The sequence below is a fragment of the Hylobates moloch genome, unplaced genomic scaffold (genome assembly GCF_009828535.3).
Source record: "Hylobates moloch isolate HMO894 unplaced genomic scaffold, HMol_V3 SCAFFOLD_14, whole genome shotgun sequence".
NCBI classification, from domain to species: Eukaryota; Metazoa; Chordata; class Mammalia; order Primates; family Hylobatidae; genus Hylobates; species Hylobates moloch.
The window spans coordinates 96,755,596-96,772,128 of record NW_026652289.1 but is presented as its reverse complement, the minus strand read 5'-3'; the positions used below and the strand labels follow the sequence as shown (position 1 = coordinate 96,772,128).

The 16,533-nt window shown below is 37.4% G+C and overlaps 1 protein-coding gene across 6 annotated transcripts in view; it reads left to right on the top strand.

The window, feature by feature from the left end:
- Positions 1-12,739, top strand: part of ATOSA (atos homolog A) — a 99,269-nt gene extending 86,530 nt beyond the window's left edge. For 5 of the 6 annotated variants that reach the window (XM_058427109.1, XM_032174215.2, XM_058427107.1 and 2 more), the window contains 4 exons: positions 589-747; positions 7,154-7,222; positions 9,448-9,647; positions 12,088-12,739. In XM_058427109.1, the coding sequence (XP_058283092.1) occupies positions 589-747; positions 7,154-7,222; positions 9,448-9,647; positions 12,088-12,241 (582 nt within the window). In that variant the 3' untranslated portion in view covers positions 12,242-12,739. The remainder of the gene's footprint in view (positions 1-588; positions 748-7,153; positions 7,223-9,447; positions 9,648-12,087) is intronic. The other variant, XM_032174216.2, reaches the window with a different exon arrangement.
- The last annotated feature ends 3,794 nt before the right edge of the window (positions 12,740-16,533 follow it).

Below are 16,533 nucleotides of genomic sequence, written 5' to 3'. Positions count from 1 at the left end.
ATTTCTGTACTTTTAAACTTTTTATAAATGCACGTTTTTATGTTTTAAATTGAACTAAATAAAACGTGTCACATACTACACTATTTATAAGAGGAGCAGTTATTTCTCGGTTAGAATTATAAGTGCTTGACTTCGTCTTTTGATGGAACTTCCATATATAACCTGTTAGGTTTTCAAGTGTTTCTCTGTGCCTAGCACCATGAATAGGCACTGCGAGGGATAAATACCTGCTCTGATAGAGCATATTTTTAAATTTACAGATATAAAAACAACATAGTAAACAATAGGCCTAACTAATGCTGAAGTTGCAGGAGAGTTCAATGTGAGTTGGAATAGTGAGAGAAGACCAAACTGTTGTAGGATGGTAGAAGACTGATGGGAGATGGAGTTGACTTCAAGTCAGATGAAAAGCAGAAATAAGGACACGGCAATGGTAACAACCACTGTTCCAGTGCTAGAAAGCATAGTAATATATTTCTTTTAATCACTTGTCTGCCTTTAGGCTAAGTGTATATTTCTTTAAATAGAAAAAAAAAATGAATGTGTTAGCTTTTTAAATTGAGTTTTAAAAATTATTTTGTCTTCCAGGAATCTGTCTTGAACTATCGTTTCGATCCTCTCGGCATTGTTGATGGTTTTACTGCCGAGGTAGGGGCAAGCGGTGCTTTCTGCCCCACACATTTGACTCTTCCAGTTGAAGTGTCATTCTACAGTGTTTCAGATGACAATGCTCCCTCTCCTTATATGGCAAGTATTTTTTATATTGTATGTTTTCCTGCCAAATCAACCAACTTAATGACAAATTTCTTTAAGTGCTTTGGTGCAGTACTTGAAAGTATAAATCATTTCCTGACAGCTGAATACAAACTAATATGCCAAAATATTACCTCACAACTTCTTTCTAAGCTAGTTCAAACAACAGATAACCTCTTTTGCATTTAAGGATGGTACTAAAAATGTACTTATTTCTCTTTGTCTTGAAAAAATGATAAACATTGATTAGTGACACTGTAATTCCATCTTGCTGAGTTCACGGTGAAACATTCTCAAATGCTTAGTGTGCACTGTGTCCTCTAGTCCTACAAGGCTTTGGTGACATAAGGCTTCTGTATGGCCCTTTTGCTCCCTTTTTGGTTTGGTTTGGTTTGTCTTTGGGCCGATTCTTTTCTAATCCTAGGGGTTTTTGTTGTTGTTGTTGTTGTTGTTGTTGTTGTTGTTGTTTTGGACAGGATTTCACTCTGTTGCCTAGGCTGGAGTGCAGTGGTGCAGTCATAGCCCACTGCTGCCCCAAACTTCTGGCCTCAAACCATCCTCCTTCCTTGGAGCTCCTAAATAGCTGGATCTACAAATATGCGCCACCTTGCCTAGCTAATTTTTATGTTTTGTAGAGGCAGGGCCTCCCTATATTGCCCAGGCTGGTCTTGAACTCCTGGCCTCGAGCAGACCTCCCACTTTGGCCTTCCAAGTGTTGGGATTACAGGCATGAGCCACCGCAACTGGCCTAATCCTAGAGTTCTTTAGGATACTAGCTACTTCAGACTCATGCTGATGTCTTAATGGAGAGTGAAATAAAGGAGTTAGAGCAAGCTTGTCTGGCCTACAGCCCACATGCAGCCCAGGAAGCCTTATTTGTAAACATTCTTAAAACATTATGAGATTTTTTGTGTGTGATTTTTGTTTTTTTAGCTCATCAGCTATTGTTAGTGTTAGTATATTTTATGTGTGGCCCAAGACAATTCTTCTTCTGCCAGTGTGGCCCAGGGAAGCCAAAAGATTGGACACCTCTGAGTTACAATGTTGAGCCTTAAGATGAATCTTATGATTTCACCTTTCCAATTTTTTTATTCCAATGGCTTGTGGATAATATAAGCATTCATTTGCAAAAACAATACTGAGTACTAGTATATGATTAGTATCAGCCCACTTCCAAAAGACAAAGAGAGATAAGTAGCTAGCCATGCAGGTCTGTAAAAAGTTGACAGTGATGGTATCAAATATGGAGTCAAATCTGGGTTTTCATGTTAGGTGTTACTTTTGAGAAATGCAGATTATTGTAGGCACTGAACGTTATAGCCTAGTCTTGCTGCTTGAATTTCCTAACTTACTATCTGGCCTAACTGCTTCCTCTCCTAACACCCCTCTCCACAACCTTCTAGGTTTTCAAGGACATTAGTAACAATGACTTTTGTTATTAATAAAAGCTGTAAAAAGGGCCATCTATATAATTGAGAAACAACAGAGAGGAAAGAAAGCTACTTTTAGGAACCTATATGTGGCCTACTCATTACTGGCCCAGTTTCCTCAAAGAAAGCTTACCCCATTCTAAGGGTGAAGATTTTAGTCAAGAGCTTGATTAGTGTTTCACACTTTGATAGAAAAAGCAGAGTGGTGTCTGCTTATTTATTCAAAGTTTTCTTTTCCCAACAACGTTCACATCTGTGGGTCATAAGCATGAAGATGCCCAGCATAGGTTATTATTGAAAGAAGAGGCCCCCTTCACAAACCTGCCCAGTTATTACACAATGCTACCTGTTCATTTACCATAGAAAGATGTACCCACTTTTCCAGAATTATTTTGAAAAAATAACTGCTGATTTTGGACAATTAATAAAATGGAAAGTACCACTGAGATAAGTTTAATACCAGAATAAATGCATATCATACTCGATTGCTTACAAAATGAGAATATAGCAACAGCCTGTTTTGCCTTACCAGGACATCAAGGATCTCATCAGTTTCACACCTTTTACTGGCATATAGTAATAGAGGATGGAAAGATAAGGTCTAAAATACTGTGATCTGGCCAGGCACAGTGGCTCACGTCTGAATCCCAGCACTTTGGGAGGCTGAGGCGGACAGATCACCTGAAGCCGGCAGATCGCCTGAGGCCAAGAGTTCAAGACCAGCCTGGCCAACATGGTGAAACCCTGTCTTTACTAATAATACAAAAAATTAGCTGAGCATGGTGGCGCACGCCTGTAATCCCAGCTACTCGGGAGGCTAAGGCAGGAGAATCACTTGAACCCGGGAGGCAGAGGTTGCAGTGATCAGAGATCGCGTCATTGCAATCCAGCCTGGGCGACAAGAGCAAAACTCCATCTCAAAATAAATAAATAAAATAAAATACTGTGATCTATCATTAGTGAACAGAGTCCCTGTTGGCCATTAGGATGGCTTGGAAACAAGATAAAAGGGTAAACTGGCTGAAAATCAGCTCAAATAAATATCTTTGATGGAAATTAATGAGCAAGAGGTAATTTGAACTATGCTTTTAAAAAGCAAAACAGGATTCATCTTTCACCTTAGTTGATGTCTCAAAAATGAAGGATTGGGAGATAAAAGATTTTGTCACTCCAGAAAGTACTAGAGATGTACACACAGATGATTGCAGATTGTTGAATAGGTATTGGCAAGGGTATAAATCAAGTTACTGAATTTAATCTATCCTTTTGAGAAACTCTGACTTTCTTTTCTCTGATGACATTCTTCAATCAACTATCCCATTTATATTTTTCCTATGAAAAAATTAGAACATTTTCAAAAAATAGTCTGTACTCTTCTATTAAAAGTTTACTTACTAGGAATGCATTCTTTTTGCAAGTGACCCAGTCCCAGTCTTTCCTGCTGTGAATTAATTTTGTTCCTCAGGGAATATTCTCTATATTTTTGTAGTTGAATCTGTTTTCAAAGAATTGATTATGTTTTGGTAAGACTATACATATCACAGACCAGCAGAGTGAAGACATAAAACGCTTATTTGTTACTCTTATAATAACCTTGTTACTCTAATAATAATTTTGGGACCTTTTATCACAGATTATACAAATGACTCACAAGGGTAAAATTCTAGCACAGAAAATCCTATCTTTGTGGTATAGAGGTGGTATAGGACTTCTCATTAAGTAATTCCCTTAAAGATTAACTCAAAGCCATATAATATTATTCTCCGGTTGGGAGTCAGTGGTAAAAATGTTCTCCAAGTGTTATATGACAACACTTAGCCATTTAGAAATGGTTGCAGTGTGAAACCAGGCAGAAATATCTAAGGCAGGTGTGCCAGTGGCAAATTTATAATATGACTTTCATTATAATATTATCAGGGCCACGTATGATTTCCTTTCATTTGTGATTAACCAGATCAAGATATGTTTCTTTCAGTTTTCCACTTATTTGTGCATATTCCCTATTCCATAATAATTTGAGCAGTTTTTGTATAAGATTTTGACCATATTTATTTTAACCCTACTATTCCATTTTAAAATCCCAGAAGAAGGGCCGGGCATGGTGGCTCACACCCGTAATCCCAGCACTTTGGGAGGCTGGGGCAGGCGGATAACTTGAGGTCAGGAGTTCAAGACCAGCTTGGCCAACATGGTAAAACCCCGTCTCTACTAAAAGCACAAAAATTAGCTGGGCGTGATGGTGGGCGCCTGTAATCCCAGCTACTCGGGAGGCTGAGGCACAAGAATGGCTTAAACCCAGGAGGCAGAGGTTGCACTGAGCCAAGATCGTGCCACTGCACTCCAGTCTAGATGACAGAACAAGGCTCCATCTCAAAAAAAAAAAAAAAAAGCCAGAGGAAAATGTGTTTTTCTCTTTTGTGTTAAATATGGTAACTTTTTCTAGGTATAAATATTAATATGCTGATCAAGTAAAATGATGAAATTATTACAATAATGATGAATAATAATAAAATTCCAAATAATTTCCCAGTCCTTTTCTAAAATTCCTAACTTGCCAATGCTGCTAGTCTTAACATTGCTTACAAATTGTTTTAAATTGTTGCCTTCAACTTTATGGTTTTTTTCAAAAAGCTATTTTTTTTTTAATAAATTGATTTAGTTACTGTTATTGTGTTCTAAAAACTATTGGAATTGAATGCATTAAAGGAAACAAGTATAAACTTGGTAGTAGTTGCCTTACCAGTTTTACTGTATGTATTTGGTGGGGAGGCAGATGGCTGGCAAGGAAGAATGGTAATATATTACATGTAGTTATATGATTTTAAAGATAGCTATTATTTAGGTATATTTTACTTTTTCTTTCTGAAACTAGGAAGAAAACATGTATAATATACCATACCTTTTTCATGTAGAGTAAATGGCCACACTCTGCTCATTAAAAAAATGAGATACAGAGTATCTCATTAGGCATGTAGGGCAGATTGTAAGAGATAAATTGTTAAAGTTTCATTTCTGCTTTGGTTAGGGTTGCAGTTTGTTGATGTGCTTTTTTCATGCTTTAAATAACCACGTGACAAATCTGATTTGTCAAGAACCACGTATGTGTTAACCTTAATGTGTTAATTTAATAACCTGATGTCAAGTGTTGTTCACTTGGAGTGAATTCATATGTCAGAATGTGGCTTTCCCTTTTACCTTTATCCACTCCTTTTTACTTCCTAACCCTGGTCCAACTTCCGAACCCAACAGAGAGACGTCACCTGATAGGACAGTGCTGTTTTATATTTGCTTTTACATAAGTTTGGCATGTACAATGTATAATAATGAAATCATGAAATGTAGAACATACAGTTCTCCTCAACTACTTGAAAGAAAAGTATTAGCCCAGTTAACATAAATGCATCAGCATTCATTTTTTAAAGCTCTTTAAGTATCACAGGCTGGGCACAGTGGCTCACGCCTATAATCCCAGCACTTTGGGTGGCAGAGGCGGGTGGATCTCCTGAGGTCAGGAGTTTGAGACCAGCCTGGACAACATGGTAGAACCACCGCACCCCCCCCAACCGTCTCTACTAAAAATACAAAAATTAGCTGGACGTGGTGGTGAGCACCTGTAGTCCCAGCTACTTGGGAGGCTGAGACAGAAGAGTCGCTTGAACCCGGGAGGCAAGGGTTGCAGTGAGCTAAGTTTGCGCCACTGCACTCCAGCCCTGGTGACAGAGTGAGAAAGCATCTCAAATAATAATAATAATAATAATAATAATAATAAAGTATCACAGTTACCACCGATAGTCATTTGGTTATTGATCATCCTGGTTACTGAGAAACTTTTACACATTCAATTTGAACTTACCTTGTTTTAACATACACTTTTTCCCCATTGATTGCATTTTTGCAGTAATGAGAACATCCTGAGAAAAACTACTTCCTATGCTAGAGCAGGGCTCCCAAACCTTAATGTAAATTGATATCATCTGGAGAATCTTGTTAAAATGTATATTTGACTTCGTTAGGTCTGGGAAGAGGCCAGACATTTAACATTTCTAACGAGTTCACAAGTGATGCTGATGATGCTCATCTGAGGATCATTCTTTGAGTACCAAACTAACGGGAGGACTCCTAATATCCTCTTTTAGACTTCTCTAGTGACATGACCCTAATTTAGCTTTAACCTTGACTCACATCAGCTCTCAATCCACTGTGTTCTGATTTAGAATCAATTTGGATTCTTAGATTCCTTAATAAGTAAATGACCAAACAAAAGCAAAATACCTTAATAATATCCAGATTAAGACACAACATGATATAAGGTTGTTTCTGAAGAAATATTTAATTTTAGGAAAGCGAGATTTTATAGCTTTACTATAGAACATTCCACAGCCTGAAAGTTACTGATTTAACTTTCATTTTCCACTTTTTGTCTTAAACATCTCTTATCTCATAAAGTAGTACCAGGCAGGAACTACAGACTTCCAAATTCCTTTTCTATTTTTTTCTGTCTTTATTCAGAAATCCAGATATGTAACTTAACTCTCAGACTGAAGAATTGACTTTATTTTTGGCCAAGACTTACTTTCCTACACTTGTGACTTTTTACATGCCCAAAGACCAATAAATTACTTGCTGCTTCATTTCCCCTCTCCCTCAAGATACATGGGAAGGGTCCTATTACCTTCCTTTATTTCTTTTTTAGTTAGGAACTTCTTACTTTTATTCCTATATCTTAATAGTAATTTTGAGTGCTGTGGCCATTGATGTTATATATTCTTTATAGTGACATCACCAGGAAGAACAGTAAAGTGTTTCCTTAGGGGTAGAAACATAGAATGTATCTCTATTAATTCAATATGAATGTTTTTCCATAGAAATAGAATTCTGAAATTTTAATAAATTACATGAGTTATTCTTATTTTAGTCTTTTATGTGCATATGCATCAGTTTGTACTCAATTTGTCTTCTTTTATTTCAAGGGTGTGATTACTTTAGAGTCCCTTGGTAAAAGGGGTTATCGAGTACCTCCTTCAGGAACAATACAAGTGGTATGTGTTTTATAGCCTACAATTGCAATAATCATTCTCTCACATACATATAGAACTTAGCCCTTTCTCCTGCTACTGCTGCTGCAACAACTTTGGTAAGTAACAGTGGGGCTGCAGCTTTGTTTGGAGTTTACCCGCTCTGCCCCAGGAATGACCATTTGGGGACCTCCATAAAAGGAAAGCATTAATAAGCTAATCAAGGTGAATGCTTAAGAAAAATAACATATGACAGTTTGCATAACTTCAATAGGACTCTTTTCAATATATTTAGAACCTAATATTACTGGTGCCTTCTTTTTAATAAACCAGATTGAGACGAACCTATTTAAAAGGAGACCCCAAATATTAGAATTGCTTTGGCAGGAAAACTTGGGAAACAAATTATTTTATTTCTAATAATTTCTAAAATTGATTTAATGAGATGACCACACAAAGCAGAGATATGGTCTGACAGACGTCAGGGCAGAGAAGGCATCATTCCCTTTGGTCTAGGCATTGATCTCCTTTTGGCTCAGGAGAGTCTTCCTATCTCAGAACAGTCCTTCATCATCCCTAGTCTAGGGTTCTCCGAATAATAATCTGATATTAAGGCCAGCTTGAAATTGAGTTAACTCTAGATATGACCCAGCATAATCCTGCAAGCCCTCAAATCTATTACAAAGTTTGCAGACTGAAAGAGAGTGTAGCTAAGGCTTGCTCCTCATACCCGGGATTTGATCTAATCCAACAAGCCTTTTTATGACCTTTGACCTCAGTGTGTTCAGTACTTTGTCAAATCACTTTTACTCATCATCATTGTTCCAATACTGCAAGGAATCTGTACATTTGTTTATTTCATATCACACAGGAATGAAACAGAACTATGTAACATGTACGTGTGTGTGTATATATATATACACACACATATATAGTAATACATATTTATATAAGTTTAACTGAGGAATTACCACAAGAATACCACAAGTAAACCGATTTCTTGAAGTAAAGGAGTGACAGTGTTCTCTTGCCTTTGGCTATGCAGCTCATGAGAAAGTGTGGGTCAGTGGAAAGCTAGCTGTCAGTTGTGATAATAATGAAGCATAAACTCGGAGGTAACACATTTACCTCTTGTTTGGAGACTGCCAACTTTAGTGGTTAATTATAAGTATGAAATTTGGGTATGTCTTCTATTCCGTATACAGTTTAACTGTGTATAAACATGATTTGAACTCCTGGCTTATGAGGTGTAGTTGTTGAATGTATTAGCCTTAATCTTAAGACTCACTAGATTTCAAAAATTGGATTATGATATTGATATATTTCTCATTTTGATTCAGTGAGTGATGTCCAGTGCCACGGATGAGCTTCTGAAAGCATGGGTACCAAGTTACCTATTGATGTGTTGGTAATTTGGTTAAAGTCAGATCAGCAGCTTGGGGTTTTGTTTAAAAATGAGTACTTTAAAAATAATATTCCTTCAATTATTCATAACCAAGCAACAGTTGAATTTTAATTCAGTCTTTACCATGGATACATATTTTGGTCTGTAATGATACTGAGAATTTTTTTAAAGCCTAGTGTTGCTACAGATTTTGAAATGATTCCATGTATGAGTAAATGAAGTATTAGCCTACTTTAGATCTAATTAATAATAGTGAGCTTTGTTTTCTAAACTTGGGGAAATGTTCAGATAGGAAAAAGTCTTCTTTGAGCACCTATTTTAAATTTTATAATAATCATATGTACCTAAGATATCAAACCTGCTAATTTTACTGAGCTTATATTTTTATTTGAAATATTCTATTTGCTATTAAAATGTGAGAAAAATTAAAACTCGATTTTGAGAAGTTTGAACTTGATACTCTTCAGCAAAGCTATTATGTTTGAAATAATTGAACTGGAATATTTTAACCCAATAAGGATGTATTTTGCTTAAGCCAGTGGAACTGTTCCTTAAAGTTACTCCTCTGGACAAGGAGCAAAATTTATATATATGAAATTTGTGACTAAATATTTTGGTTTGTTATTGGACCTTATATTATTGTAAAACAAAAAATTGAACCTTTTAAAAAATAATATTATTTCTTAAACTTTTGAAATTGTGTTAATTTTAGTCCCTGAAACTGAATTATATTCAGTGGTATTACCTTGTTGTTTAAAATCTTGTTTGATTATTGGCACAATCATTCTGAATCACATCAACAAATCACTATTTTTAAAGAATAATTTCTATATTGTTTCTTCAGACCTTATTTAATCCTAATAAGACTGTGGTGAAGATGTTTGTTGTGATATATGATTTACGAGATATGCCAGCCAATCATCAGACATTCCTACGACAAAGAACTTTTTCTGTACCTGTTAAACAAGAAGTGAAGAGAAGTGTTAATAGAGAGAACATCCGACACACAGAAGAACGGTTATTACGCTACCTCATACATCTGAGGTAATGCTTCAAATTAATATGAAAATGTTACTTTAGAACAACTCTAAAATTTTTAGTTTTTTTTTTTTAAACTGTGACTCTAACTAGACCAATGTCCCTTGGGGCTTTGCTTAGCTTGGGAACTCCTGATGATGTGCCGAGATGCTGAAAGTACATGGCATACCTTCCTGTGGTTATTACTTGTTGAATTAGGGAAGTTTTCATTTACAGCTGTTTAATATAAAATATTTTATGCCAAAACACATGCATCTGGGGCAGTGAAACACATTTTCTAAACGAATACTATTTAAAAATGTAATACGAGGGCCGGGCGCAGTGGCTCACACCTATAATTCCAGCACTTTGGGAGGCCAAGGTGGGCGGATCACCTTCAGGAATTTGAGACCAGCCTGGCCAACACAGTGAAACCCTGTCTCTACTAAAAATACAAAAATTACCTGGGCATGGTGGTGGGAGCCTGTAGTCCTAGCTACTCAGGAGGCTGAGGCAGGAGAATTGCTTGAACCCAGGACGTGGAGGTTGCAGTGAGCTGAGGTCACACCATTGGACTCCAGCCTGGGTGACAAGAATGAGACTCTGTCTCAAAAAAAAAAAAAAAAAAGTAATATGAGCCATATAAATCATTTTATATTTTTCTTTCTTTTTTTTTTTTTTTCTTGAGACGGAGTCTCACTCTGTTCATCAGGAGGAGTCACCTTTCATCTCTGGTCCAGGCAGAAGACTTCTTCAATCTGTTATTGCTGATGGGGACCACCTGCTATCTTTCTTTATATATGCCTTGCAGTGGTGATCTGGAGTGAATAAGCAGTGAGCTGTACACTCAAGTCCCATACATGAAAGTCCGTTAATTATTCTCCCCAAAGCACTATTTAATTAGTTCTTTCATCTCAGTCTTCTGCCTGTTGTTCTGTATGCAAAAGACATGTTCAGCCAGCACAATGTATTTAAACCAAATCTGACACTACCTGATGTAAGCCACATGGGAAATGTTACACAGATTGTGGGAATGAAAAATCTATGAAAAACAGACTTGGAAAACTTTTTTTAAGAGACATGGTATAGCCGGGCACGGTGGCTCACACCTATAATCCCAGCACTCTGGGAAGCCGAGGCAGGTGGATCACCTGAGGTCAGGAGCTCAAGACTAGCCTGGCCAACATGGTGAAACCCCATCTCTACTAAAAATACAAAAATTAGCCAGGCGTGGTGGTGGACACCTGTAATCCCAGCTCCTCGGGAAGCTGAGGCAGGAGAATCGCTTGAACCTGGGAGCTGAGATCATACCACTGCACTCCACCCTGGGCAAAGGAGCAAGACTCTCACATGAATGAATGAATGAATGAATGAATGAATGAATGACATGGTATGATGGTATGAAATAGCAGACTATAAGAATACCTACCAAACTAGAAAAAGATTCAACCCTTTCTGGTTAAACTTGCATTTGACACCATTCCTCTTGAAGTTTAACAACCATAGCTATTTGTAACCAAAACCAATACTGGCCAGAGTAAAAATCAGCCACCTTAGCTTTTATAATCTCCACCTAATGACAGGACGCTTTAAAGAAACCTTTTTGGGGAAAACTGTATACTTCCCAAAGAATGTTCTCCTTCAGTTGGGAAGGTGAAAAACTTCAGAGAGGAGGGAAGAGTGAGCCAGTCTGCTTTAACATACAGAGCTGTAACCACCACATCTTTCAGCTAGTTCAGGAGAAAAATCCACAAACCCAGAGAGTATTTATGCTATGCCAAGGGAAAAACAAAGAGAAATTAGCACTACAGGGTATGTTTGTCTGTTTGGTAGATAAGTTAATGTGAGTGAAGATTCCAAATCCCTGCACTATATTACAGATATTAGCAGTGGATAGAAACAGTTTCATATCCAGTTTTGATAGCCATTTTCATTTTACTGCTAACTTTTCTCTTGGCTTTTGATGGTGGCTGGGTTTTACTTAGCCTAGCCACTGTTGATTATAGCAGTTTTTTATCATCTACCCCAAATCATGGGAGGCTAAGTTGTGTGAAATGGGTCAGTCTGTGGAGCTAGAAGATGCCAGGGCTACAGAGCCCAAATGTAATGTTATTGAGTAATGTGAGTGAATTGCCACGTGAACCTGCAGATGAGGAAAGGTGCATGTACTGTGGAGTCAGGGAGGAAAAGTAAGATTCTATTTGACACTCAGATTTACAGGAAGAAGCATCTCAGGCATTGAGGGAAGGAAAACGAGTATGAGGTATTTAGGGAATGGTAAGAGAGCAGCATTTAAATAAAAGCATATGCTTTGGTCTTTAGAAAGACCTTAAATATCATGTTAAAGAGTTAGTGTTGACCTAATATTGTAGCAAGATTAGTTCTTCCTGCTTTCAAATTTTAATTATTCTAGTTTGTTTTAAAGACTCATTCTCTGAAATGTTTTATATTTTCTTTATTTGTTTAGGTTCCAGAGTTCTAAATCTGGAAAGATCTACCTCCATAGAGATGTACGGCTCCTGTTCTCTAGAAAGTCAATGGAGGTTGATAGCGGTGCTGCATATGAACTCAAATCTTACACTGAATCGCCAACAAACCCTCAGTTTTCACCAAGATGTTGATAAGGAGTGATGATTTAAAGTATTTACTCAGTACCCAAGTTTGCAAGTAAAAATTAGCATGGAATGGATTGTACCAAATTAACAATCAGGAGAGTGGATCCTCTCCTGTTATCCTGGACCAGTTTTTATGAAAGGATTCCTGAAATGAAATCCATATATTCCATGTAGACTGGAAAAACTCATGTCCTAATCCTTTTTGTACTGTTGAAACCACTTCATTGGACATGTTGCAATAGCAAAACCCCCAGTTAGATTAGTGTTTACACATTTTATTTCTCAGTTATTTAATATTTAATGTTTTCCTTAATACTCAAGTGATGTTTGTCTCTAGTGTTCTAATGTAGCACAAATCCTATGTAAAATCGTACTATGTATTTTTGACATTAATGTTGAAATCTGAAATATATGCACAAGTCTTTAATTTTGTGTGATGTGTTAAGTGCTGTTCATTTAAGTTATTGAAAATGAGAATAAAATGTTGAGCTTCTTTAAAATTAACACACTATGCAAGCATGTGTACTTTTTATATCTTTCATGTTTAGTTTTTATAACACCATATCCAGGTTGCTATCTCACATAGTAGCCCTTTAACATATTGTATTAGCAGTGCAGTGTGGACTAAGCTGCTTCACATTCCCTTTGCAAGTTTAGATCATCATGCCCATTCATAGCCAGGATTCCTTATCCCCAAAACAGTTCTATTTTTCCTTAATCACTACTATAGAGTCTTTACATTAAATTACTGTCCTATGCTAGATAATTTTCTCAAATTGTTAAAAGAATATGTACTTTGGAAACAAATTAGTATTTATATTGTAAATATATGCAAAAAAAACTAAGAAATGTGTACTTGGCTTTTATTTGTAGATGAGACATTTATGTGATTGAGTGAATTAGCCATTAGGCATTTTCATTCTAGCTCTACAGCTGCAAAGAGGGAGGGGGAAGATGTCTTGAGTCTTGTTCCCGATTTATCACTAAGTGCATCAGAAGTCTGTCTTCCAACACCCTTGGAAAGAACAGGGTGGTTTTTAGATGTTTGTGCTCAGACAGTGGGCAAAGCAGATTAAATAACAAGGCAAAAATAGTAGGAATGCTGGTAGAAATCTATGACCGCAGGTTAAAAAAACAGACCACTCAAGTAGGCCAGACCCAGGAGACCTGGGAATCTAGAACCTGGTAAGCACTCTGGAATTGGGAAAGGGGAAAGTCTACTTTTGGACCCAGGCATTAGACCACTTAAGAGAATCTATCAGTCCAGGTGAAGAATGTGTGGCTGCAGGCCAGCAGGCTGTGGAATGGCAAACAGATACCTTTTATATATTTCTTTTAAAATACCAGTTAAAGAAAAACAGTCTATTTCCATAAAACTAAAAAAAAAAAAAAAATTTCATTGGTGCAAATTTATGAAGATTGTTTTCAATCTTTAGACTGTGTGGAAAACAGATGGGACAAGGACCCAAAGGTTTGGATTGTAGTCCCAGCTCTAATGGCATCTGATGGAACTGACTCCAGGAATCCCCTAATGTTTCCAGGTCTGTGTGATTGAGAGAATGTGGTGAGAGTATGATTAATGTGCCTTCTCTTCTTAAATTCTGTTATCTAATCCTTGAAATAAGTATTTCAGTACATAAATCTAGACATGCATTTGGCAAAAGTCAATATTGATAATTTTATATAAAACTTGGAAAACATCAAAAATATTTTTAAATTTTTTTTGACCTCTCCAGTAAAGTTTACCCAAAAAATAGTCACATACTTGTGTGCAGGTGTCTTTTTGCATGGATACCACACCGGAATTCTTTCTAGTACATGGTCTTCCAACCTTTCTGAGCACTTTTTAGAAACTTTGAAGTTGAATGGAACACCTGGGTCCATCCTGTGCTTTCTTCCTGGAAAGTTTGTGCAGAGCAAGCACGTGCTGACCTTTTGCTCCTCTACTTCTTAGGGCCTTTTTCACTTATGTTTTTCCTCTGTGAGGTATAATTACCTCACAGCATCTGTCTGTTCTCACTTGCCCTGGCATTCTCTCTATCACACTGATTCTTTTTCTACCCTTGTGTAGTTATAGGCCAAGGCATTACCACATCTCTATTATCTGTATTCAAAGATTGTCACTAAATTATCTAACAGTTGAGTGTCGGTATGCACAGAAAGATACCAGCAGACAACCAACATTGTTACCTGTGATAGATATGAGAGATCTTACTGCAGGCCCACCTGGCAGTGTTGCAGATCAATAAAATGAGTTGTAACTGATAACTCCCTTTAAAAAGGAACTACGGTTGGGAGGCCAAGGTGGGCAAATCACAAGGTCAGGAGATCGAGACCATCCTGGCTAACATGGTGAAACCCTGTCTCTACTAAAAAAAAAAAATACAAAAAATTAGCCAGGTGTGGTGGTGGGCGCCTGTAGTCCCAGCTGCTCAGGAGAATGGCGTGAACCCGGGAGGCGGAGCTTGCAGTGAGCCGAGATTGCGCCACTGCACTCCAGCCTGGGTGACAGAGCGAGACTCCGTCTCAAAAAAAAAAAAAAGGAACTATGGGATCACAAATAACCTTTGGAGATTTTCTTCAATGAGAATGCTAGAATCTGTCATGAGAATTTAAAAAATCAAAGTGATGAAATGAGTTCTAGCTGGAAAATACCCAACAGAAGGTTCTCCCCTCTTGCCATTTTCCCTCACCAGATCTGTCATTCCCTGAGGGCTAAGGAAGGGCAAAATTTCTCCTTCAAAGCCTTCATCTTTGAAATCCTCACTCTTTCCTAATTAACTTTATGAATAAAGTGGTGATTCTTTTCTAACTTAATTTATAAATATAAAATACATGTCTATTATACAAAATGTTCACACCATATAAGTATATAAAGTAAATGTAAAAGTCCCCTCCCTCAAGTTGACCTTTGCAGCTACTGCTTTAACAGGGCTGGTGACTGCTGAAAATTTGGTATGTGATACACTATATGGTTTGCTAGACCTAGGAAAACAGGACCAATCTAAATGGAAGTAGGCTTTTCATATTGGTGAGCATTAACTAAATCCATAGACTATCCCTATGTAGCACTGGAATCAGCCCATTCTACTCCATCATGGGCTCTCTGTGGGAGATATGGCAAAAATGTGGACATGGGGAGAAGGAAGAGAATATCTGAATGCTTGCAGTGTGCTAGGCATTGTATAGTCAGTTTATATGTCACTGAGTCCTTAAAAACCATACTTCAGAAAAAGAGTGGAATTTCTAGTTATTCTCCAGTTAAAAGGGGGTTTGAAGCTTGCCCAAGGTCATACTGGCAATAAGTAGAAGAACCAGAATTCCAATCTGGGTTAAAGATTGTCTTTTTCACTCTACTACAGTGATATTTTGCCTTTTTTCCCCATTTCCATTATATTTTTCCACCAGAAATATACTTTCCATAATATTCTTGGAAGTGAAGATAATAACTTTCCATGTGGTAAGTGAGATATAGTAAGGAAATGCCTACCTCAAGTGTCCAATTTTTTTAAAACCTACAACTTTGGGAATGAATATCCTAATGCAACTCAGAAGCTATTCAATGTAATATACTGTCAGGAGGCATGAGGTAAAGATTCAGTTTTTCAGGTCTCTTCCAGATCCCCTTTTACCCTATTGTTCACTGGTTTTTTGTTTTGTTTTGTTTTGTTTTGTTTTGTTTTGTTTTGTTTTGTTTTTGCTTTTGTTTTTGTTTTTTGAGATGAGTCTTGCTCTGTCACCCAGGCTGGAGTACAGTGGCGTGATCTTGGCTCACTGCAACCTCCGCCTCGCAGGTTCAATTGATTCTCCTGCCTCAGCCTCTTGAATAGCTGGGCGCCTGCCACCATGCCCAGCTAATTTTTATATTTTTAGTAGAGACAGGGTTTCACCATGTTGGCCAGGCTGGTCTCGAACCCCTGACCTCAGGTGATCCACCCACCCCTTCCTCCCAAAATGCTGGGATTACAGGCCTGAGCCACCGCACCCAGCCCTTTCTTTTTAATTTATTCAAAATTTTCCTGTTCCAAACACTGAGTCTCTAGAGAAGTGGGATCATCCACCTTCTAAGTTCCACTTTCAACACACAAGTTGTTGAAACTGCTGTTTACAGTTATCTGACCTGTTTGTTCAGTTAACAATCTCTGGGCTTTGCTCATAGAAATCACCATTCATCCCAGGATTTTTGGTGTTCAGCATCTCACTTGGTTTCCCTGAGTTGATTTTCCAGTCTCTTCCTCTCATTCAAAATGTATTCTGTTCTTGGTGTTTGCTACACTCTGATGATGCAGGTGGACTTC